The 23,375-nt window shown below is 60.1% G+C and overlaps 1 protein-coding gene across 2 annotated transcripts in view; it reads left to right on the top strand.

Moving 5' to 3' along the window:
• The window catches only part of NDRG1 (N-myc downstream regulated 1), a 37,069-nt gene that overhangs the window by 9,996 nt on the left and 3,698 nt on the right, over positions 1–23,375 (top strand). For both annotated transcript variants that reach the window (XM_036437529.2, XM_036437528.2), the window contains 13 exons: positions 1,714–1,794; positions 3,999–4,034; positions 9,406–9,511; positions 11,716–11,836; positions 12,344–12,406; positions 13,325–13,385; positions 14,445–14,531; positions 17,341–17,397; positions 18,218–18,321; positions 19,363–19,419; positions 19,785–19,836; positions 21,390–21,437; positions 22,284–22,319. In XM_036437529.2, the coding sequence (XP_036293422.1) occupies positions 1,732–1,794; positions 3,999–4,034; positions 9,406–9,511; positions 11,716–11,836; positions 12,344–12,406; positions 13,325–13,385; positions 14,445–14,531; positions 17,341–17,397; positions 18,218–18,321; positions 19,363–19,419; positions 19,785–19,836; positions 21,390–21,437; positions 22,284–22,319 (891 nt within the window). In that variant the 5' untranslated portion in view covers positions 1,714–1,731. The remainder of the gene's footprint in view (positions 1–1,713; positions 1,795–3,998; positions 4,035–9,405; positions 9,512–11,715; positions 11,837–12,343; positions 12,407–13,324; positions 13,386–14,444; positions 14,532–17,340; positions 17,398–18,217; positions 18,322–19,362; positions 19,420–19,784; positions 19,837–21,389; positions 21,438–22,283; positions 22,320–23,375) is intronic.

Consider the following 23,375-nt stretch of genomic DNA (forward strand, 5'->3'; position numbering starts at 1 on the left):
TGCAGAGTTCAAGGCAACTGAGATAGGGCAGGTGCTGGCCTTCACCCGGCCCAGCTTGGCAGGACGGGGCAGCCAGCTGTCTCCCTGCCCATTGCCCGGTGCGGGCAGCCTTGGGCCCGGCCCGCCCTCCCTGCCAGGGCAATTGCACCCTGGGTCCTGCCCCTCTCTGCAGGAGGGCCGGAGCTGCCTGGGCTTCTGGAAGGCTCTCTGGGCGGTGTAGGCGAGGTGGCTGTGGGGCCAGGGTCTCGGGACCACGGACACGCTGAGTTAGCAAGGCTGTTAGACCTCGGCTTTTCATGCCTCCGGCCTCCGGGCTGGCCGCAGCCCAGGAATGCGCGCAGACATAAAAAGGACTTTGTTTTCGGAATGTTCTGGAACCTGGACTCCAAAGGCTGCATAAAGGCATTCTTGTGGGGCCGGTGATGGGCTGGGGGGAGTTATATACGGGGGGTTCCCAGACCAGACCATCGCAGGGGATCTTTCTCAGAATGCCATGTGTCAGCGCCTCGGAGAGGCCTCACTGGGAGGGTCTAGGGGTCCCGGGTGCTGGGCCTTGCACCAGCCCAGCTGGCTGGGGTCTCAGAGGCTGCACTGTCTCCGGCGTGGCATCTGTGGGGCCCTGGGGAGCTGGGGGCCTGGGTTTCTGCTCTGGAGCCTGACAGTGGAGGGCCTCGCCGGCCAGGTGTGTGGGAGGTTGCCGGTCGGTCCCGGATGCGGGAGGCCAGGTCTGTGCGGGGGACACCCGGCCCCCTGCCGCTTCCCTCCGTGCCTGGCTCACCCTCGCTCCGGGCCTGTGTGCCTCGCCCGGTGCTGGTGGGGGCTTCACTGCCCGTTATCTGAGAGAATACAAAACGTTTCTATCTCCAGCTCCCAGACCAAGCTCCGGGCGTGTGTGTGCTCAGTGCCTGCCCCGCCCCAGCCCGGCTCCTGGGGAGGGGGTGACGGCAGGTCCACCCTCCGGGACCCTGTGCCTCCCCCGCTCTGCGCTGTCCCCTGTCCTCTGCTCCTGCCGTGCCCCAGCCCCGGGGCCTCCTCTGGCCCCACCCCAGCTGCTTTGGCTCCTTCGGTTTGAAAATTCCACCTCCACCTGGCAGGCCCCTTGCTGGGGACATTCGGAGGCTCACGGAGGAGGAAGTGTGTGCCATGCATGCACACGGGGGGCCTCCCGCGACTTCCTGTCCCCTTTGGGTGTCAACCTGGGGGTGTGGGTCTCCTTCCAAAATGCAGCGAGAAATCGGGTGGTGGGGGCGGACTAGATGTGAGGACTGGTTTTAAGAATCCATTTGTCTGTTTCATTAGAAAGGTGGTTGTGTCCATGAGCCTCAGTTCTGTCTCAGGGGCAAGGCTGAGGTGGTGATGTGGGTATTGGGGGGGGGGGCGCAGTGACCTGTAGGAGGGGCCCGGTGACCTGTGGGAGGGGCCCGGTGACCTGTGGGAGGGGCCCGGTGACTGTAGGAGGGGCCCGGTGACTGAGGGAGGGGCCCGGTGACCTGTGGGAGGGGCCCGGTGACTGTAGGAGGGGCCCGGTGACTGTAGGAGGGGCCCGGTGACCTGTGGGAGGGGCCCGGTGACTGTAGGAGGGGCCTGGTGACAGGTACAGAAGGTAGAAGCTGTGGGGCAGAATGAGGGCGTGTTTTCTAGCCCCGGATCTGCTTCCTTCTGGAACCATCCCTCAGCAGGAAGTGCTGACTCCTGGCCTTTGTCCCCTCCCAGGCAGGTGACAGCAACGATATGTCTCGGGAGCTGCAGGACGTGGACCTGGCCGAGGTGAAGCCTCTGGTGGAGAAAGGGGAGGTGAGTGGAGAAGCTCCCGGTCCCCCCGTCCCATGCACAGCCATGCAAGGCACACGCGTGTGCACAGCATGGACACAGGCACACACGTGTGCACGACTTCCTTGTTTCCCCGGGTCTCCTTGTCCAGGTGTGCAGAGGGGCAAAGGTACCGTGCCAGGCCCAGCGTGGCCGCTGCGTGCTCTGGCACTGCGGGCCCGGCCCCTGCCCACACCTCCCTGACCCCATGAGCAAAGAAGGGCCTTGAACTGGAGCTCCTCGAGGTGCCCCCTACCTCTGACATCTGTGGTTCTAGAACACGCGGCCGAAAGCCCACTGCCCTCAGGCCCTGTCTGCCCCCATGTTTCGAGGTGAAGGTCACACCCCACCCCTGGGGCCCGCCTGGCTTCAGATGCTGGCCGTGACCCTCGGCAGCTCCGTGTCCACCGCTGGCAAATGCTTCCGCCTTTATGCTCCAGTCCCCGGCTGTACGCCAGTGGCACTGGGCCTTACGTCCTGGGCCCCGGTGAGGATGGCGTGGGCCGCCGATATGAAGCAGCTCGGACCTGGAACCTCATCTGGCGCAGAGGAGATAAGCTGAGCCCTGGAGCTCCCGCTGTGTCAGTTCTTATCATCTTCTCGGCCAAACCTTTCCCGTCAGCCAGGCCTCCGCGTGAGAGAGAGGGCAGGTCCCTCCTGGGCTGGCCGTTCTGACTATGGATTTACATTTATGGAAACGCCACGAGCCTTTACACTTGCTGTGAGAGTGACATCGTGTTTTAAGCTGTGTTCCCTTCCCAGCTCTCACCGAGCGGTAAAACTGCCTGTGACGATGCCCCTCTTTTCAAAAATGTGAAGTTCAGGCTCGAAAGGGAAGTGACCCTAAGGCTGGGGTGGGCACCATTCCCCCTCCCCCCCCAGGCCACCTGGATATTTATCACATCATTCTCGGGCCCTACGGAATGTCAACTTAGAAATCAGCCTGCAGCGTTTAGTGAACTCACCCCAGTGCCTTGGCAGGGCCAGACCACACGATTTCCAGGGCCTTACATGACCCTCGGGCATCCAGTCCCCAGACCTGTTCTAAGGTCGACCAGATGCCCTTCGAGCAGGAATTTGCATGGAGACCAGGCCCTGCTGCGAACCCGGGCCACCACGCCCCAAGGGTTCTCTCGTGCGAACAGCCGGATGGAAACGGGGTTCTGGGACTGTTCCCGTTTCACAGAAGAGGAAGTTAAGTCTCGAGGAGCTTAATTTGTCCTCGGTCACGTAGTTACTCTGGGCACGGGACCTGGAGCCACACCAGGCCAGCTGCCCCTGCGAACGGACTGCTCACCGGTTCCCTTGGTGGCGCTGGGAGTGGCCGCTCTGGTTTAGGCCAGTGCTGTCACAGGCTTTCCCTTCTGTGTTGTACAGACACAGACACTGACCTCTGATGGGAGGGCAGCTGCCCGGGTGGAGGATGGGGGTGGGGAGGGAGGGGGCAGCTGAGTTTAGAAGCTGCCAAGCCCTTGTTATGATTTCACACTCAGGGTCCGCACGCCTGTTCTGTAAAGGTCACGTCGTAACTGCTGCAGGCTCTGCGGGCCATGCCGTCATGGCAGCCACTCAGCTTCCCCATTACAGCAGGGAGGCAGCCGTAGCAACATGGAAGTGAACGGGCTTGCTGGGTTCCAATAAAACTTTATTGACAAAAGCAGGTGGCGGGCCATTGTCCGCCGGCCCATGCTGTTCGCTGTGCGTGCTCCACATCTGGATAGCTCTGGTGCGAGATGGGGTGCGGGCTAGAAACAGAACCGGAGGATCGAGGAAAACGTGCAGAGGTCTCTGTTCTCCGTGTCCACGCGAGAGACTGAGTTTTCATCCTGTAGACGGGCAGCCAGGGAAGATATGCGAGGAGAGGGGCATGGTCGGGCTTCAGATTTAAAAGTGTAGCACAAGGGCGGCGGCCCGGAGACCAGGCCACAGGTAATGACGATGGTCTTGCCTTTCACAGGCTTGTGGTCAGCTGGGACCCTCAGATCGTTTTTTACACCAAGGCAACAGAGTAGTTACAGAGGAATCCAGCTGACGTGTCTCCCTTCCAGCGGGACTGTTGTTTGAGATGAAAGGCCTCCCTTCGGAAGGGATTAGGGCAGCTGTGCAGAGGAGGGAGGGTTGATACGGGCGCAGAGCTTGGAGGAGAAGGATCCTTGGTGAAACTGACCATCGCTCTCCTCTCTCCACAGACCATCACCGGCCTCCTGCAGGAGTTTGATGTTCAGGCAAGTAGGGGATTTGGACTCCCTCCCCCTCCTACTCCGCTTTCTCTTTCCCTCCGCCTCCCGCTGGTGCGAAGTGGGTCATGTTTCAGATCATGGGGGCAAGGGGAGAGGGGGAGCTAGCTTCCCACACCGGCTCCTCCCTGCAGAGCAGCTGGTTGGAGCTCTGGCCAAGGAGTCCCCACGGCCCCCCTGGCCGCTATCGATCTGGGCAGGGGCGTGGGGAGCGTGGGGGATGGGGGCATTGGGTGGGTTTGGGCCCCTGCGATGGGAGGGAGCAGGTGTTCTCGGCTCTGCCTGGGAAAGTGAACTCCGGCTTCTCTGTGGCCCCCTGGCTCCCTGGCTGCTCGGGGTTGGCCTCGGGGCGGTGGGCAGTGGCTGCCTCTTGAGTGTTGTCCCAGAACCACGTTCAGGACAGCGGGCTGGCCTCTCCTGGCTAAGGGGCAGGTCAGAACCTCAGGACCTGTCGTTCCTGGGCTCTTTAGAGACCCCGAAGTCTGTGGGAGCCCCAAGCTGCGCTGGGCCCTGGGGTGGGACAGGAGGCCGGGGCACATGGGGCCCTGCGGGGTTCCCGGAGAGGAGGGAGGACAGGAGCAGGTGCAGGCCGGTGCACATCACCCCGTCTCCCCTGCCTCCAGCCCCTCGGAGCTCTGCATCTCCATCACCTACGCTGCTCCCTCCCGCCTGACAACTCCGCACTTCCTCCTGGACCCCCTATTTCAGGGGCTGGCCCCCCCACCCGTGTCCAGAGGCTGGGCCTCTGGGCATTGCCCTTGGGTGAAGGGGAATGAGGAGGAGAGGGGCTGCGGTGAATGATGGGTGCACAGTGTCTACCTGAGTTGGATGTCCAGGCAAGCAGAGGTTGGCCTTTTCCTGGCTCTCTGACGCAGAGCAAGTTGCCGCTCCTCCCCTTGGCCTCAGTTTCCTCATCGTGAAATAGGGCAAATCACCCCACTCCTATTTATTTATTTATTTATTTATTTATTTATTTATTTATTTATTTTAAAATATATTTTATTGATTTTTTATAGAAAGGAAGGGAGAGGGATAGAGAGCTAGAAACATCGATGAGAGAGAAACATCGACCAGCTGCCTCTTGCACACCCCCCACCGGGGATGTGCCTGCAACCAAGGTACATGCCCTTGACCGGAATCGAACCTGGGACCTTTCAGTCCGCAGACCGACGCTCTATCCACTGAGCCAAACTGATTTCGGCACCCCCACCCCACTCTTATTTAAATGGCGGTGGAGAGAGGACAGTAACGGCGGGGACCCCGATATCATGTTCCCCCCATCAGTGATGGGTCAGTAACACCCCCTGTCTACTCACTCCAGTGTGTATGTGTGTGAGTATATGTGTGTGTGTATGCAGTTAAGTACATATAACAGGATGTGTACCATCTGAACCATTGTTAAGTGTACACGTCAGTGGGTGGCATTCAGTATGCCCACATTTTGGGGCGGCCGTCGCCACCCCCCATCTGCAGAACTCTCCATCTTGTGAACCGAAGCGAAGTCCCCATTAATCACTACGTCCCAGTGTCTCTTTCCCCGCAGTCCCTGGCAACCGCCACGCTCCTGTCTGTCGCTATGATTTTAAGACTCTGAGTGCCTCGCGTAAGTGGAGTCCTCCACCACTTACCCCTCTGCGGTTGGCTTCTTTCACTTCGCGCAGTGTCTCCAGGGCCCGTCCGCGCTGCCGCGTGAGCCAGAGTCCCCTTTCCTCCGAGGCTGGGGGACGTTTCATCCTGTGGGTGGGCCCCCCGTGGGACATCCACTCCTCTGTCAGAGGACGCTCGGGGTGCTGCCCCCTTCTGGCTGTTGTGACTAATGGGTGCACAAGTGCCTAGTTGAGTCCCCGTTTCTCATTCTCTTGGCCCCAGGCCCGGAAGTGGCATTCTTGGGTCCTGGGGTTAGTGTCGATTGATTTTTGCCTTCTCGATGATTGATTTAGAAACTGGAAAACATTGTCTTTCTGCTCCCAGGGAAGATCTTTCCTTGTTTAAAAAAAAAAAATCAGTAATATATATTTTATTGATTTTTTTACAGAGAGGAAGAGAGAGGGATAGAGAGTTAGAAACATCGATGAGAGAGAAACATTGACCAGCTGCCTTCTGCACACCCCCCACCAGGGATGTGCCCGCAACCAAGCTACATGCCCTTGACCGGAATTGAACCTGGGACCTTTCAGTCCGCAGGCCGATGCTCTATCCACTGAGCCAAACCGGTTTCAGCTGTGCCGTTGTTTTTATTGGTAAAATGTGGTGGGGTGGCCTGAGGTTGAGGGTTGGGTCAGGCTTCTGGAGGAGGTGACATTGAGCCGAGACCCGAATGACAGATGGAGCCAGGCACGTGACCGGAGAAGGTTAGGGGCGGGTGGGTCCAGGCAGAGGCCCCTCGGTCAGGTTCCCAGCCTGCCCCAGGCGAGTGAGCTCTCCCTGCGGCTGTGGGTGGGCGCAGCCTTCCCCGCGAGCCTCAGCTCGGAGCGGATGGTGGCTGCTGCGTGACGCTCCATCAACGCCAATTCCCGTCTGTGTACAAAGCGGCGTTGCGCTGGGTCTGGCTCCGGGACGGGCTGACTCACGGTGCTCGTGGAAGTTCCCCGGCTTTCCAGGAGTTCCCGGCGTCGCGCCTGGGGTCACGTAGGATTTCCCTTGGAAGACGCTGTGATTGATGTGCTCGGTGCCCTAACAGGGACTGCCTGCAGGACTGGGGCGGAGAGGGATGGGGCCTGGGTCCAGGGAGGCGGCCAGGTCCCCCAGCCCGGGGACACAATGACCATTTTCTGCCCGCTAGGACGTCGGGTCCTCTGATGAGCCAGGCCAGGCTTTCCCCTGCTCTCCCGCTGAGTCCTTCAGGACCTGAACCATCAGCCCTCCGTTACAGATGGGGAAACTGAGGCTCACCCATGGCCTCTGTCTGACCCAGCCCTGTTGTCTCCCCGGGATGGACCCCGCTCACCTCTGCTCTTCCCATCAATCCCCTCTGCCCAGGCGGGCCACCTGCACGGACTCAGGGACGAACGCCCCCTCTGAGGGGGAGCCGGCGTGGAACTCGAGTCCAAACGTCCGATGGGGACCCGCTCACATCTGTTCCTCGAGTGGCTTCTCCCGGCCCCGGGAGACGCCCATCTGGCCGGGTCCTTGGGAGTCGAGTTTAGGGGTCAGAGCGGCCACACTGTGTGTCTGAGAGCAGCCAGCGCTGCTTCTTGGAAAATACTTGGTGCCGACTCAGGCTGACTCGTTCTTGCTTCCCCGAAGCGGTCAAGCATGGGTACGCACGTGACTCAGAACAGCCCCGTGGTAGGCAAACTGTGGCTCTCGAGCCACATGCGGCTCTTTGGCCCCTTGAGTGTGGCTCTTCCACAAAATATAAGGTGACCAGGCGTCCCGATTTTTAACAATCTGTCCTGCCATGGGACGCGGGACAAAAAATTGTTAAAAATCGGGACGTCTGGTCACCTTAACAAAATACCACGCGTGGGCGCGCACGTACAATGCGATCGAAACTTCGTGGCCCACTCGCAGAAGTCGGTTTTCGGCTCTCCACAGAAATTTCAGTCGCTGTGCTGTTGATAATTGGCTCTGTGGGTGAATGAGTTTGCCGGCCACTGGCACAGCCATCAGCCCAGCAGCAGAGACGCCGGGGGAGGGTCCGCGCCCGGTGGCCGGTGGCCTGCCTCGGGGGACCGCGCAGCCGCCAGAGCAGAGGGCCTTTCCCCTTCTCTCTCCCAGCTGGCGTCCCGGTGGGGCGGGCCGTTGTTTTGGCCCGGGTGACGTTTTAAAGTGAATCGCTGGGTGCCCGGGCACGTGGGTTCTGCCAGTTGCCCCCAGGACCCTGCCTTGGCCCCTGGGGAGGCCCCGGAGCCCTGGGAGGTGGGCACGGTGACTCTGGGATCTGGTTTGTGGAGACGGTCTGGCGTCAGGTTCCTGGCCGTTGTGTTTGCAAACGTGCTGAGGGGAGTAGGTGGGAGTGTTTTGGGTTCCGGCTTGTTTTCTTCGGCTGCAATCCTATTGATAGAATCCGAGCATCTCCCGAGCCGGCAGGTGCTTCGTGACTCAGCCCTCCCCCTGTGCTCCAGGTGCGGAGGTTGGGGAAGGCCCCCCCCCTGGAAGAGGGAGGGAGGGAGCCAGTGAGTATTTGCACCCCACTCCCTGTCTCAGGCCTTCCCTGCCCAGCGGGAGGTGCCTGCCCCTTATTGTCCTGGTGCAGGTGCTGACCTGGGCTCAGGGCCTGGGGAGGGTGGCACTTGGGTTTGAACCCTGGTGTCCCAGGCTAGTGGGGCGCTGCCTGGCCAGGCCTGTTTTCAGAGGGCGCCCTGGGGGTCCCTGGGGAGACAACGGGGAGTGTGGCCCCCACAATGGACTATTGTTCCTGCCGCAGCTCCAGGGCCCGGCTGGGCTGGCAGATGATCCAGGCCCCCCTGGAGCTGGGCCGTTGCCTTAGGGTCTGGGTTTTTCCAATGTTTCCACAGCGGGAGCGCAGGGCTGGGCATGGGGGGAGGGGGTCAGGGCGTCGGGCAGGCTCCGTGCTCAGTGGCCCAGGAGCACCCCTGGGCTGGGGAGCTGGGGTTCCCCAGGCTGAGCCCTGTTTACCCCCATCAGCATCAGGCCAGAAGCACGCAGGCTTCCCCTGTCTCACCACGAGGCTCCGTGAGGGCCCGTTTCCCAAAGGCAAGGGCTGCGGGGAGAGGTGCCCCCTATACCGGCGTCCGGCCTGCCCGCCGGGGGGCCTCACAGGGTGGGCCGGGGGACGCCCGTCACTCTGCCTGGGGCTTGACAGGAAGTGGGTTCTTGTTGAAAGAGAGGTGATGCCCTTTCCTGCTCTGGAGGGGGAGCCTGGGAATTGGGGTTAGTCTCCCCCCCCCCTCCCCCCCGCCCCCTTTCCTCCTTCCTTTCCTCCCTCCCTTCCTCCCCTTCCTTCTTTCCCCATCGAAGGTGATCAGATTGTCCTGCTTTTGGCGGGACTTTTCCGATTTTTAAACAATTTTTCCAGCGACTCGGGAAAACTTGTTAAAAATCGGAAAAGTCCCGCCAAAAGCAAGGCGATCTGGTCATGTCCCTCAGATGGACAGCCATGGCACTCACAGGATGGGAGCCTGCCTGGTCCCCTCAGCCCAGCCCCGGGGCCCTTTGTGGATTAAACCTCTTGCTCTCCTTCAGCTCTGCCTCTCCCCCTCCCTGACCTCAGCTAGGGCCCTCGGGGCCTCGCTTTGCCGCCCAGTGCCCAGTGCCCTCTGTCCAGCGGCGAGGCCCTGGGCGTGTGCTCAGGAGCTGTGTTCCAGGCGGGGGGACGCTGGGGTCCCGGCAGGTGTGAGCCACGCCGGCCCGCACACCCCCCATGACCGCCCCTCCACCTGCCGTCCCTCCGCAGGAGCAGGACGTCGAGACGCTGCATGGCTCCATCCACGTCACGCTGTGCGGGACCCCCCGGGGCAGCCGGCCCGTCATCCTCACCTACCACGACATCGGCATGAACCGTACGTCCGGGCCCGTGTCGCTGCGGGCCTGCCCCCGCCCCGGGAGGGGGGGAAGGGGGGATGGGAAGGGCCGGGGGCAGGGGAAGGGGGGGTGGGAAGGGCCGGGGGCAGGGAGCCCACTGCCCCTCTCTGGCTGGGCCTTCCCGGAGCTGTTCTGGTTAGTACTCTTGCCACAGACTGGAAGGTTCTAGAATGCGGTGCACAGAGGCACGGCGCTGTCTGTGTGCCAGGGGCTGCTGGGAACTCAGGGAGCTACCCCCCGCCGTCTGTCTATCTGGGTGACAGTGACCTCTTTTAAGGGAGGAGTACAATGGTTTTCAGTGTTTGAGGAGTTGTGCAACCATCACCATCACAATCCGCTTATGCACATTATTACTCAAAAAAAAAAAAAAATCCCGTTGTCTTACCCATCGCCCCCAATTTCCAACACCCCCGGCCCCTGGCCACCACTGTGTACTTTCTGTCTGGGAAGACCTGCCTTCCCAGACATTTGAGAGCCATGGAGTCACACGTCACCTGGTCTTCCGTGACCGGCTCCTTGCATGCTGTTTGCAGGGCTCCCCCACACCTAGCACATGTCAGGGCAGCTTGTCTCTTGCCGGGTGATCTTCCCTCGCACGGAGAGACCACGCGTGTTGCCCATTCTTCAGTCAGTGGACATCCTTGCTTCCGCGTCCTGGCCCTTCTGAGTACCGGGGCTGTGAATGCTTAGGCTGAGAATTTCCCAGATGCTACCCATCTGGGCTCCCCGTGTCCCACAGCGGGACTGGAAATGACGCAGAATGAAGCTACGTCGTGTTCACGTGACGCAGATGGAGCTGAGGCCTCCTGGGAGGGCTCAGAAGGCACTTGCAGGCCGCCCCGGCCCAGTGCTCTCTGTAAACTTGCGCATTGCAAGCGGAATACGTGCTCTGTTTTTGATGGACAGACTGCCTACCCTGTTTCCCCAAAAATAAGTCAGTGTCTTATATAACTGTTTCTCCTAGAGTTGAACTAGGTCTTATTTTCAGGGGATGTCTTATCTTTCCATGCGCTAGGTCTTATTTTTGGAGGATGTCTTATTTTCGGGGAAACACGGTGGCTCCCCCCCCCCCCCCCCCCCAGTTCTTGAATGCCCTTGAGGCTGGAGATGATGTCAGTCTCCGAAAACCAGTTATGTCCTCCACCCTCACGTCTCTGACCTCACTTCCGCCCGCGTGTCCCCCGTGTCCATTACGGATCAGACGCCTCACTAGGTGCTTGGATAGAGGTCAGCTCTGTTCCCTGGACCCCAGGGAGGGGAGGGAACTGCAGGTGGTGCAGTGCATCCGTGTTAGAGAGGCTCAGGGGTAGAGTAAGCCAGCTGCTGGAGCAAAAGGCCCGGAACTTCTGTGGCTCCCTACCATTTTCTGTATTTCTCCCTCACTTAACACATCGGTGGGGGCATTTGGTGTGGCCCCTTCCACGTAGTGATTCGGGGGCCCAAGCTCCTTTCAGCTGTGGCTCTGCCGTCCCCCGGAGCCTCTGCTGGCTCCCTCCCCTGCATCTGGCAGAAGAGACAGAAACCTAGAGGAGGATTGGGGAGCAGGTGTTAGGAGGAAGCAGCAAACATCACATGCTATTGGCCAGAACCCGGTCACGTGACTGCCTCCAAGTACAAGGGAGGCTGGGAAATGTAGTCCAGCTGTGTGCCCAGGAAGAAAAGCTGGCCATCTTGGCTTCAGACTGTCAGCCACAATCCTATCAGAAGGGAGGTCTGTGCTTTATCTCCGATGCTCCTCCTCCGTGTTTGAAAAGCTCCCATGCCCTGATCAGTGTGTCTCCGACATGAGAGTTTAGGAAACGCAGGGAGAAAGAGCATGCCAGGGGAGTGACCCCGCCTCCTGCCGGAGCCACCATGGTCATGAGTGACAGGGAAAGAAGCAGGAGGCCCCTCGTGGGGTCGAACTGGAAGGTCCACCGCCGGGGGGGGGGGTACAGTCCAGTTTGTGGGCCACCTCCACCTCCACCTCCGCACACACTGCCTCCCATGGCCTGTGCTTGCCTTCGATCGCCACGGGAAAGTGGGGCAGGGGACAAAAGATGAGCGTCCTTGCTGTGAGTCCGTTCCTGCCTGCTGAATAGGAGTGCAGTGCACAAAAAGGCACGCGCTTTGCAGGGAGCAAGCCAGCTCACCCCTCCTCACCTCCTCCTCACCCCCTCTACCGTCTCCCCGCCCCCTGCAGACAAAACCTGCTACAACCCCCTCTTCAACTCCGAGGACATGCAGGAGATCACCCAGCACTTCGCTGTCTGCCACGTGGACGCCCCCGGCCAGCAGGACAGCGCCCCATCCTTCCCCGTGGGGTGAGTGGGGAGCCCCGTGCCCCGGGCGGGGGAGGAAAGCCTCGCAGGGGGAAGCAGGTGGCGGGGGAGGCGCTAGGCTGGATTTTCTTTTTATTATTTTTTTATTGCGGTAAAATATACTCTTCTGTGAATCCAAGTCCCTTTATACAGCCTTCACATGGGGGGAGACCATAGCAACCCCATCGCATTGTCACAGGGCTTGAGCGAGTGTACAGAGCTCACCCGATGCTTGGGGCGGCGGGCCTGGTGCACAGGAAGCAGTCGTAAAGGGTGACTTCTCAGAGAGGAGGATGGAGAAGGAGGGATGGAGACCTTCTTGCTCATCAGAAAAGGCTGTGTGCCCTGAGGGGTGTTTGCAGTGAGGGCCACCTGGGGGCGCTATGGGGCGTCGGCACACCTGGGCCAGGTTGCGCCATGGTCCCGCCCCTTCCAGCCTGTTCCTGCTGACTTTGATCATTTCCTTGGGGTCCGGGGTCTCGCTGACTCCCCTGTGTGGCTTCTCCCCAGGTACATGTACCCGTCCATGGACCAGCTGGCCGAGATGCTGCCGGGAGTCCTGCACCAGTTTGGGTAAGAGTGAGGGACCTGCCCCGCCCCCTGCCACCCTCCCCAGGCCCGCACCGCCTTTTCCTTTAGCCTCCATCTGGCCTGACCCCTGACACAGGCTGCAGTTGAAATATATATTTTTATTGATTTCAGAAAGGAAGGGAGAAGGAGAGAGAGAGAAACATCCATTTTGAGAGAAACATGGGTTGCCTCCTGTACGCCCAAGCTGGGGATTGTGCCTGGAACCTGGGCATGCACCCCGACTGGGATTCGAACCGTGACCTTCTGGTTCATAGGTCAATGCTCAGGCCCTGAGCCACGCCGGCCAGGCCAGGCTGCCGTGGGAAGCTCAGGGGAGAATGCACTTGGCTCCCTGTCTCACTGATTTCCACTTCCTCCCTGTACCCTCTGCTTCCTGCGGGCGGGGCTCTTCTCCCGAAGACAGGCGCCCCCCATCCTTTCCTGCTTTCTCTTCTTTCATTGCCTTCTCTTTCCATGGAATCTTCTGGAACGTTCGGGATTGCCTGAGCCCTCCACTCCTCTCTCCCCGGGCCCCTCTCCCGCCATGCTCATTTCCTCCTTCCATGAGCCTTTGCTGTGACGATGGCACTCAGGCGTCTTGCCTGGTTTATTCTCATGCCAAGTTGTCGAATCCAGAATAGAGCTCGGGAGCGGGAAGACGCGGTCATGGTCTTCCCGTCAGTGCCGGGCGGGCAGGAGAGAGGGAGGAAGTGGGACGAGTCCCTCAAGGTCGCGGCTTCTTTCAGTCCCTACAGCGTGATGCGTGTCCGTCTGCAGGGCCCAGCAGGGCAGCGGTGCCCGCCGCTGCGAGCCTTCCTCAGTGGCACCCGGGACAGACCCGGGGGAGACGCGGGGGAGGCCGTGAGGGGGCTCAGGCCCTGGCGCTCGCCTCTCCCGTGACGTCAGCTCTCTTTCTTGCAGGGTGAAGAGCGTCATTGGCATGGGCACTGGGGCCGGCGCCTACATTCTCACTCGGTTTGCTGTGAGTGCTCCAGCATTTCTAAAAAATGATGTTTTAAGTAAAATTAATTCAAGGTGAAGGAAGAACATTGGACAAGCCTCAAAAATCCCCAGAGGGCAAGAGAAATGACCCATCCTTCCATCTCCCCGGGGAGAACCACAGCGTGTGTGGTCCACAGTGTGTGTGTGTGTGTGTGCGTGTGTGTGTGTGTGTGTGTGTGTGTGTACGCGTGCGCGCTTCCCTTTTTCCTGCACTGACCTGCCATCCTAGTTGTCGTCTTCCATCTTTGCTTAGCAGCCGCTGTGGCAGGTCCCCTGTGTGCCCCCGCTACTTCCTTGGTAGCTTTTGGAGTCAGGCCTCTGGGCTCCCGACTGGCTCTAACCGAGAACCAGAGACACCCGTGCTAACGTGACAATTGTCGCTCACGTTACTGCCGGCCCAAGTCAGTGCTCCTGGGCCCTTCGCCGCCTCCCCAAACAGTGGTTTGAAAATGCAGCCATGCTCATTTTTTGTAACCTTCTGTATTCTGAGTGCTGCATGCTGGGATTGGCCCAGGGGGAGGAATGCTCACGTGATGCAACGTGGTCTGGCTCTCCAGGCCCCGGGCAGATAAAACTAGGTCTAAACCTTCCATCTGTCTGTCTGTTCTCTCCCTCTCCCTCTCCCTCTCTCTCCCTCTCTCCCTCTCCCTCTCTCTCTCTCTCTTTCATCTATCTATCTACCTACCTACCTATCTGATATGTATATTCTTCCAGATGTAGCAGAACCCTTTCTGATTTCTAAAGAGCCTTTGTGTGCCTGATTATGCAGTTGGTGGGGCGATGCACCCATTTCACAGCTAGGACAGCTGAGGGTGCAGCGAGGAGCAGTGACTGGTCCATTCCCTCGGGGACCCAGCCCGGCGTCCCCTGAGCCGGGACCTCCGTTTCCCACGGGGCAGGGGCTGGAGACGCCGAGAGCAGCAGCCTGCTCTGTGGCCACGCGCGCCCCCTCCCGTCCTGCTCTGTCTCCCGTTCGCCGTGTGACGCTCACGGCGTCTCGGGTAGCGGGGCTGTCTCTCACCGCGAGTCTGCATTGCAGCTGAACAACCCCGAGATGGTGGAGGGCCTGGTGCTCATCAACGTGAACCCCTGCGCCGAGGGCTGGATGGACTGGGCGGCCTCCAAGGTGAGCCTGGGCCGGACCGGTGGGGTCCCGAAATGCAGGAGGGTGGCTGCCCTCACCCCGGCCCTGAGAACCCTCCTAGTGGCACCCTTTCCTGCTGCTCCCCACCCCAGCAGGAGAGCAGTTTCCTCTGCTGTGCTCAGAACGGTGCGTGACCCATACCTTGGCCCTCGGGCACCCATGGGACAGTGCGGGCTCAGCCAGCTGGGTCAGGGCCGCCAGGGTTAGGGCCCCCGAGCTGGCGTGGACCAGCATCGTCTGGGGAGGAGTCTTTGCCGGGGACCGGGCATCGTCTGGGCTTTTCCGAGATGCTGAGAATAGAAAGATGAACAAGACCAGTGCCTCTCAGCCCATCCATTACCCATGAGAAAGAAATAGGCATTTGGTACTGACCCTATGCCGCTCAGTTTGATGACAGTAATAATTAGCCAACATGTAGCGGGGGCGGGGAATGTCCGGCCCATCCGCCCCATAAGGCCCCTGAAATCACTCCTCAGTCGGGCCCTGCCCAGGCCTCAGCGGTGAGTGAATTCAATGTTGGACCCTGAATAGCAGGCTAGTTTTTGTTTTTTTAAAAAAAATATATATTTTATTGATTTTTTACAGAGAGGAAGGGAGAGGGATAGAGAGCTAGAAACATCGATGAGAGAGAGTCATCGATCAGCTGCCTCTTGCACGCCCCCTACTGGGGATGTGCCTGCAACCAAGGTACATGCCCTTGACCGGAATTGAACCCGGGACCCTTCAGTCTGCAGGCTGATGCTCTATCCACTGTGCCAAACCGGTTTTGGCATAGCAGGCTGGTTTTTAAGTTAATGATGCTGTGTGGCCTGTGAAGGACGCTGTGCGTATCCAGATGGCCCTGGCAGGAGAGGGGCCCCACCCCTGGATGGTTACCAGGTGCTGGCTCTGCTCCTAGTTGCTATGGGTGTGTGGCCTGTGGAATCCTCCCGGGATGGTCATGCCATTCGCAGAGGGGGAAACTGAGGCTCCCGCTGGGTAAGGAGACTGTGCAGAAGGAGAGCTGGCTGACTGGAGAGCCTCGGGCCTCCCCCGCCCCGGCCAGCCCCCCCCCCCCCCCAGGGCTGTGCTCACGGCTCCCAGGCAGCAGGTGTCCGAGGCCCACCGCCACCCCAGAGCCGCCCAGCTGGGCACACACGGGGCTGGCACGTCCCTTCCTGGACGCGCGAGGCCCTCCTTGTCTCAGGACGCTCTGCTCTGGCTGGGGGCCCGGGGCTCCCTGTTTATTTAAAAACGATGATTGTCGTTTTTATAAAAGCCCCTGCATTTGCCAAGGAGATGGGGAAACCGTCCTGATTGAAACAGGACAGAGCCTTGTAAGCAGGGGTGAACCTGGCCTCTCATTTTGGAAGTCTTTCTGCCAGGGTTGGGGTGGCCATGGGGGACAGGGAGATTAACGGGGCGTGTGCCTCCCCCGCCTCCCACCACATCCTGGCCGGCCAGCCCGGTACCGCGTCTCTCCCCGGAGCCCTTCCCTCCGGCCTGCGTGACATTCGGGAGCGGAACACACTCCCTGTTTTTTATTTTATTTTCCAGCAGAGGAAGTGGCATTCGCTCAGCCAGTTTGGCTCCTGGGCAGCCGCCCTGCGCCAGGCGTGGAGGGCGGGGGACGCTGGCTGTTGGCGGCGTGCGGCCTGAGGAATGTCTGTGGGGTTTTACTATCTGCACCGTATCCTTCCTTTTCGACCCCGGCCCCGGAGAAAAAATACCCGCCTCAGAGGTCTGCTGTATGTCAGGTCCCGGGGTCAGATCCTGTGGCGTGTGGCCGCTCCCACAATCCTCAGCGTGAGTGGCAATGTGAAGTTCCCAGCAGCCCCAGCTACCGAGGGGCAGCCCGGGGTCCGGGGGCTCTGCAGCTGCCCGGGCCACACGGTGGGACCCTGGTAGTCAGCACACAGTACGGGGCTGCTGTCTGGCTAGCACTGAGGGAGCCCCTGCGGTGGGCCCAACATATATGGACGGCCTGCTGTGTGCATGGCATTTACAGAGCTCACGCAGAATATCTAGCATTTATGGAACTCCTGTTTACCTAGCATTTATGGATCTCCTGCTGTATGCATGGCATTTATGGAGCTCCCACTGTATATTTAGCATTTATGGATCTCCTCCTGTTTGCCTAGCATTTATGGAGCTCCCCCTGTATATTTAGCATTTTTGGATCACCTGCTGTGTGCCTAGCATTTACGGAGCTCCTGCTGTATATCTAGCATTTACAGAGCTCCCGCTGTATATCCAGCATTTATGGATCTTCTGCTGTATGCATGTCCAGCATTTATGGATCTCCTGCTGTATGCATGGCATTTATGGGGCTCCCACTGTATACCTAGTATTTATGGAGCTCCTCCTGCGCATCGAGCCTAGTGCTGTTGTTAGAGAGGGAAAGGAGGTCATTCATTTCTCTGGAAACTGCAGTGCATTCGGAGAGAGGAAAGTGGCTCAGCGACAAGGTAGAGGGTGAGCCCAGCAGATCGGAGGTGTGGACGCAGGGAGCCTGTGCTCAGAACAAACTCATGGGGTCCTTCCTGCTGGGGGAAGCACACCAGCAGGAGCCCAGGCCCGTCCTGCACAGCTGTGCATGCCCCGGCTCCCAGAATGGCGATGGGTGCAGAGCCAGGCTCTGCCTCCTGGGGGCCACAGGGCTGGAAGGTCACCAGAGGCTGGGACCGCGTTCCCATCCCTGGGGCATCCTCAGACCGAGTGCTGGGAGCCCCGAGGGCACGAGTTGGGCTGACCTCATGCCCCTGCGAATGCCTTTTTCCTGACCCCCGTGTCCTCCCCTGTGTCCCCCCAGATCTCCGGATGGACCCAGGCCCTGCCGGACATGGTGGTGTCCCACCTCTTCGGGAAGGTGAGTTGGGGACCTGGACTCGGTTACCCCTTTTTTCCAAGAGCACCGCGGCTCGGAGGTTAAGGCACTTTCCCCAAGCTAAGGGCAGCAATGCGGTGAGAGGAAGGAGGCAGTTTTCTTCTCCATTTAAGCTTCTCTGGACTCACTACTCACCAGGCAGACACGATAAAATGGCCGGGTTTAACTACAGACCTCGGTACCAGAGCCCGCAGGACGAGAGAGTCAGAGACGGAAGGGGAAAAGAGGTGCATTGGCACTCTGAGCTCTGGATGAAGCATGCACTTCGGGCTCCGGAGGGAGAGCATGGGTTCGGTTGTTAGTCATGGAACCTGCCACACCGTCGGAGAGGCCATTTCTGGTGGCGACTCTGGCCGTGGGCTAGGTGAGGGGTGTGAACTCCCACGGACAGCTGGGCAGGGTGTGAACTCCCACGGACAGCTAGGCAGGGGTGTGAACTCCTATGGACAGCTAGGCAGGGGGAGCAGGCACTTCTTTCGAGTCCCCAGGGTCTCGGTTGGCATTCACTCAACATAACTTGCACCCCACCGAGGCATATCTTGGGGTGCTTGTTCTGAACCCCTTTGGAGTCCAGCTCCAAGCCCAGGAGGACTGACTTCAAGTCCGAACTCCAAACGCTGAGCCCGGAGTGGAGGGTGCGCTTTGCCCGTCGGACCACAGCTTGCGTGTGGTTGTGGGGCCATCGCCCTGATGTTCCGGGGCCCATTGCCTTCCCCTGGTGCCAGCCCCTCCCCTGCCCCTGCCCCTGCCCCTGTCCCTGTCCCTGCCCGGGCCTGTGAGGACCTTTCCTCTCTCGTTGCAGGAGGAGATGCAGAACAACGTGGAGGTGGTGCACACCTACCGCCAGCACATCATCAACGACATGAACCCCGGCAACCTGCACCTGTTCATCAACGCCTACAACAGGTGCGGCCCCTCGCAGGGCTGGGGGGGAAGGTGCAGCCGGGGGGGGGGGGGGTAGCCGCAGGAGAGGCAGCCCCTGGACTTGAGCAAACACGTCAGCAGGACGGGGCGCCCTCAGCCAGGCTCTCCTGGGGTGCTGAGCGCGTGTCCAGGAGCTGGGCTGCCACTCCAGACCGGGAGTGCCAAGAAGAGGAGGGCCAGTCATGCCCTCAGGGTGGGGAGTACGTGTCTGCGCTTTTGGTGACCCTAGAAAAGGACAGGTGCGGGGACAGGTGCGGGGACAGGTGTGGGGACAGGTGTGGGGACAGGTGTGAGGAAGGTGTGGGGACAGGTGCGGGGTCAGGTGTGGGGACAGTGTAGGGACAGGTGCGGGGTCAGGTGTGAGGAAGGTGTAGGGACAGGTGCGGGGTCAGGTGCGGGGACAGGTGCGGGGTCAGGTGCGTGGACAGGTGCGGGGACAGGTGTGGGGACAGGTGCGGGGTCAGGTGCGGGGTCAGGTGCGCGGACAGGTGCGGGGACAGCTGTGAGGAGGAGAGCTGAGAGACAATCAGTGCACCGGGGACGGGAGGAAGCCCAGGAGGCTGCTGGGAGGCGGAGAGTTGTTCCCAGGATGAGTAAATGCCTGCACACGGCCTCTGGCAAGGACCAGGCCTCTCCTCCGTAACTGGGTGCCTGTCGGGAGCTCCACTGGAGGATGGGCGGCCTGGGGCCACGGGGGCGCACCCGAAGTTCTGGAATCTCAGGGAGTCGCTCAGTGTCTGAGTCGTTCTGTCTCCATCTCCCTTTACTGCCGTGACTTTGTGGCATGCACGGTGCCTCTGGGGCCGCCCAGCGTCCGGGGCAGAGCAGAATGGCTTTGCTCAGTGGGAGCGTCTTCCCGATGGGTGAGGGCGGTCTGCAGATGTAATTAACAGTGCTTCCGTCCGTCCTCCGATGTAATTAATTAACGGTGCTTCCGTCCGTCCTCCGATGTAATTAATTAACGGTGCTTCCGTCCGTCCTCTGATGTAATTAATTAACGGTGCTTCCGTCCGTCCTCTGCAGCCGGCGGGACCTGGAGATTGAGCGGCCGGTGCCGGGCGTGTCCACAGTCACCCTGCAGTGAGTTGCTCTCTCCCCCATCTCTGGACTCGGCACATGCCATTTCCTCCCCAGCTTGGTCCATGGTGTCTCTATGAGCTCAATTGCTGACCACGTTCCTCTCAGCCTTCCTGGAGGAGAGGGTGTTCAAAATATAAGAGCATCAGGGCATAGAGAGTCTCTGGCGAAATTCACGCTGAAGTGTAAATGACTTACCGGTCGATGTTATTCTAAGAACAAAGCAGGGGATGGAGGGAGGCGGGAGGAAAACGGGCAAAGGGCATGGGAGGAAGCAGAGTCCTGTTGTTCGGACCCTGGCAGGCCTGGGAGGGTACGGGTCTTCGAAGGAACCGCGTGTTAACGCCCCCTCGCCTCCCTGCCCCCAGGTGTCCGGTGCTGCTGGTGGTCGGGGACAGCTCGCCCGCCGTGGACGCTGTGGTACGTAGACACCACCCGTGGGTGTTTGTGCATAATTCAGCATCCACATCCTCCCCATCTCTTTCCTTTCCTCCGCCCACCCAGGCAGGCGGCACTTCCTCATTGCCACGCTGGTCTTGGGCAGAGGCCCAGCCACCCGCCTGTCCCCGTGGTGACCGTCAGCCTGGTGCCGGGCAGTGGGCCCTCTGTGCCCCCTCCCGCCACTCCTCCCCTGCCCATCTGCCTCCCCCCGGCTCGTTTTCCACTTGGCTTCCTGGCCAAGACGCCTTCCTCCCGTTCGGGGGGCCTGGCCGGTGCCTGGCTGTCTGGCAGCACAAGGGGCACCTGGGAGCTGGGCTTGAGCACGCTTTCCGGCTTATTTCACCCTTTCCTTCCCCCCCGGGGGCCGAGGCACAGGCCCGCCCCGGGTCGTGTCATGGAGACCGTGACTGCTGTCCTGCCTCTCAGTTAGTGCCTCCACAGGGACACGCTGTTCACATCGGGAGGAGGTTCACCAGGCGCTGGAGCAGCACAGGCCACAGCTGGCCGCTGCCCCGCGCTGGAGGCACTGCCAGGAGGGTCCGGGCACGGAGGAGAGAGGCAGCTGGGGGCAGGGCGGCGGGTGTGAAGAGTGGTGTTAGGACTGGGGTGTGCGACCTCGGGGCTCACCGGCCTCGGGCGGAGGAAGGCCACTCACTCACTGAATGTTTCTAGAGCACTTCCGACATTCCAGGGAATCTTCCTAACCGCCCACAACTACAGCAACCGCTTTTTATTTTTATTTTATATTTTTTAAACATACGTTTTATTGTCTTTTTACGGAGAGGAAGGGAGAGGGATAGAGAGCTAGAAACATTGATGAGAGAGAAACATCGACCAGCTGCCTCCACCACACCCCCCACTGGGGATGTGCCCCAAACCAAGGTACATGCCCTTGACCAGAATCGAACCTGGGACCCTTCAGTCCGCAGGCCGACGCTCTATCCACTGAGCCACACCGGTTTCGGCCAAACTCCTTTTATGAATGCAGAGACTGAGGCTCAAAGAAGTAACTTGTCTAAGGTCACACAGGCAGTGATGGCAGGGCTGGACTTAAAAGCCACATCTGCTTATTTTATTTATTAATAATTATGTACACATAATTATTAATAAGTATGTATATATATCTACTTATTAATAATTTCATATATATATGAGTATATATATATGAAATTATATATATATATATTGCTTTCAGAGAGGAAGGGAGAAGGACAGAGATGGAAATATTAACGATGAGAGAGAATCATTGATGGCTGCCTGCCTCTTGCATGTCCCACCCTGAGGATTGAGCCCACAACCCAGGCATGTGCCCCGACTAGGAATCGAGCTGTGTCCTCCTGGTTCATAGGTCCACGCTCAAACTCTGAGCCACGCCAGCCGGGCAAAAGGCACAGCTGTTTAAGCCCATGTTTCTTTCTTTTATGCTCTGGGAACATGGAGTCTGAGGATGGTGGGGGGGGGAGGGGGGGAAAAGGTGGTCACTTGGGCTCTGGTTGAAAATTAACAGACTTCTCCCCCCTCTCCTCATCCAGGTGGAGTGCAACTCAAAGCTGGACCCAACCAAGACCACCCTCCTCAAGGTACAGGGGCTGTGAGGGGGATTGGCACTCGCCCTTCAAAACTCCTGGGTTCTCTGCAAACACTGAGTTGTGCCGGCGTAGGCAGAGCTGGTGGCCAGACATGATAGAAATGATGACTTACTCTCTGTTCACACACTTGTCCTGGTGCTGGCTGGTACGGTGAGCGGTCAGAGGAGAGGATCCCTCCGGGGGACCCCAGGGTGTGTGGGCTGCAGCCTGTCGCCCTTGGGATCTGACCTTGACCCTGGCCTGTAGGGTGGCCCGGTGTCACCCGCTCTCACTGACCCCTTCCGGCCCGTCTCCCTCAAAGCCGTCCTTGTGCTGCTGCTGAGGGCTCTGGGCCAGGCCCGATCATCGCCCCTCCTGGGGGAATGCCACATGTGGCAGGAGTGGCTTTGATAAGTGCTGAGGGCTTTGGGTTTGGTGATTTGGTAGTCATGTGGGGGGTGGGCACCTTTCCCCAGGGCGGCCCATCGGGAGTCCCGTGAGCCGAGGTCTTGAGCCTGGCAGTCTCCTCCTGCGGGGTCTGTGCAGGGCATGGGTGCCAGGGCTTCTGCCAGCTCCACTAGCTCTGCCTCTCGGGTGGGACAGGGCCACCCGGGTTCCCGGGGGACAGAGTGAAATGATCGATAGGCGTATCAGAAGGTACACGTCATGGGCTGAGAGAAACCATGCCGGGGCCCATGGAAGTAAAGCAGCCTTGCTGGTGGGGCTGGGCGTTTGCCACCTGTAACGTGCCAGCCCCTCAGCAGGCAGGCGGCGGGCAGGGCGGTGCCACTTGGAGCCGGCTTGCAGAGGGAGGGTGGGCTCGGCTGGGTGACGGCACTAACCACTCCTCTCCCCCAGATGGCGGACTGCGGCGGCCTCCCGCAGATCTCCCAGGTGAGTCCAGGGGGATGCTGAGCCTCTGACACCTGTCACTGCTTCCCCCTCCCTGCCTGCTCCTGCCCTCCCCCCTCCCCGCCCATGACCTCTGGTGACGCACGTTTACCTTGTATACACCGTGCTTATACAGTGCTTGAACATGGGACTCACTGACTCCTAGAAACTCCTGTGGAGGAGGTGTTGGGGGGCCCTGGAGGAGGCATTCGTCCAGCGGACACGGCTGGGCAATCCCGGGCTGGGGTCGAGGTCTGCCCCTCCCGGCAGCCACAGGCGTCCACGTGCTGCTGGGAGCATCCCTGTGAGGAAGGGACCAGCTCTCCGACTCCCAGGGCCCCGCTAACCTCACGGGTGTCTGATGGGAAAGGGAGAGTCATGCCGGCCGGCGTGGCTCCGTGGCTCAGCATCGACCTATGAACCACGACGTCATAGATCCATTCCAGGTCAGGGCACAGGCCCGGGGTGCGGGCTTGATCCCCCCCAGTGTGGGGCCTGCAGGAGGCAGCCGATCGCTGATTCTCTCTCATTCCTGATGTTTCTCTCTCCCCCTCTCCCTTCCTCTCTGACATCAATGAAGTCATATTAAAGAAAAAAAGAAAAGAAAAAAACGAAAAGGGCGAGTCTGGGCTCTGAGCCCCAGTGAGCGGACGATGCTCTGAGGTCCACGGGGTGCAGCGTAAATCTCAGCAGCTGCAGTCCCGACAGGACAGGCCTCATTGGGGTACGGGGTGTCTTGCTGGGCGCCTGGCGAAGAGGCCGCTGGCCTCGGGGTCCTGGCAGACCCACATCAGGCAGACACCGGCCCGGCCCGCCGCTCTGGGCCGCCTCGGGCCCGCCTCGTACCCAGCACTTCCAGGGCGTGGGCTTGGGGCTTTGCCGGCTCTTAGCTTCCCTGCACCCGTGTCTGTGTGCCCCTGCCCCCCCAGAACAGGACACAGATGTTTCCAATGTCTCAGCTGTGGCTGATTTGCTCACGTGATGGGGAGCAGCTGGCCACCCTGTAGCTGTGATCAGCAGTTAACGCCCGCCTTTGGCGATGGCACCTGCTGCCCTCCC

This window comes from Pipistrellus kuhlii, unplaced genomic scaffold, assembly GCF_014108245.1.
Source record: "Pipistrellus kuhlii isolate mPipKuh1 unplaced genomic scaffold, mPipKuh1.p scaffold_m20_p_14, whole genome shotgun sequence".
NCBI lineage: Eukaryota > Metazoa > Chordata > Mammalia > Chiroptera > Vespertilionidae > Pipistrellus > Pipistrellus kuhlii.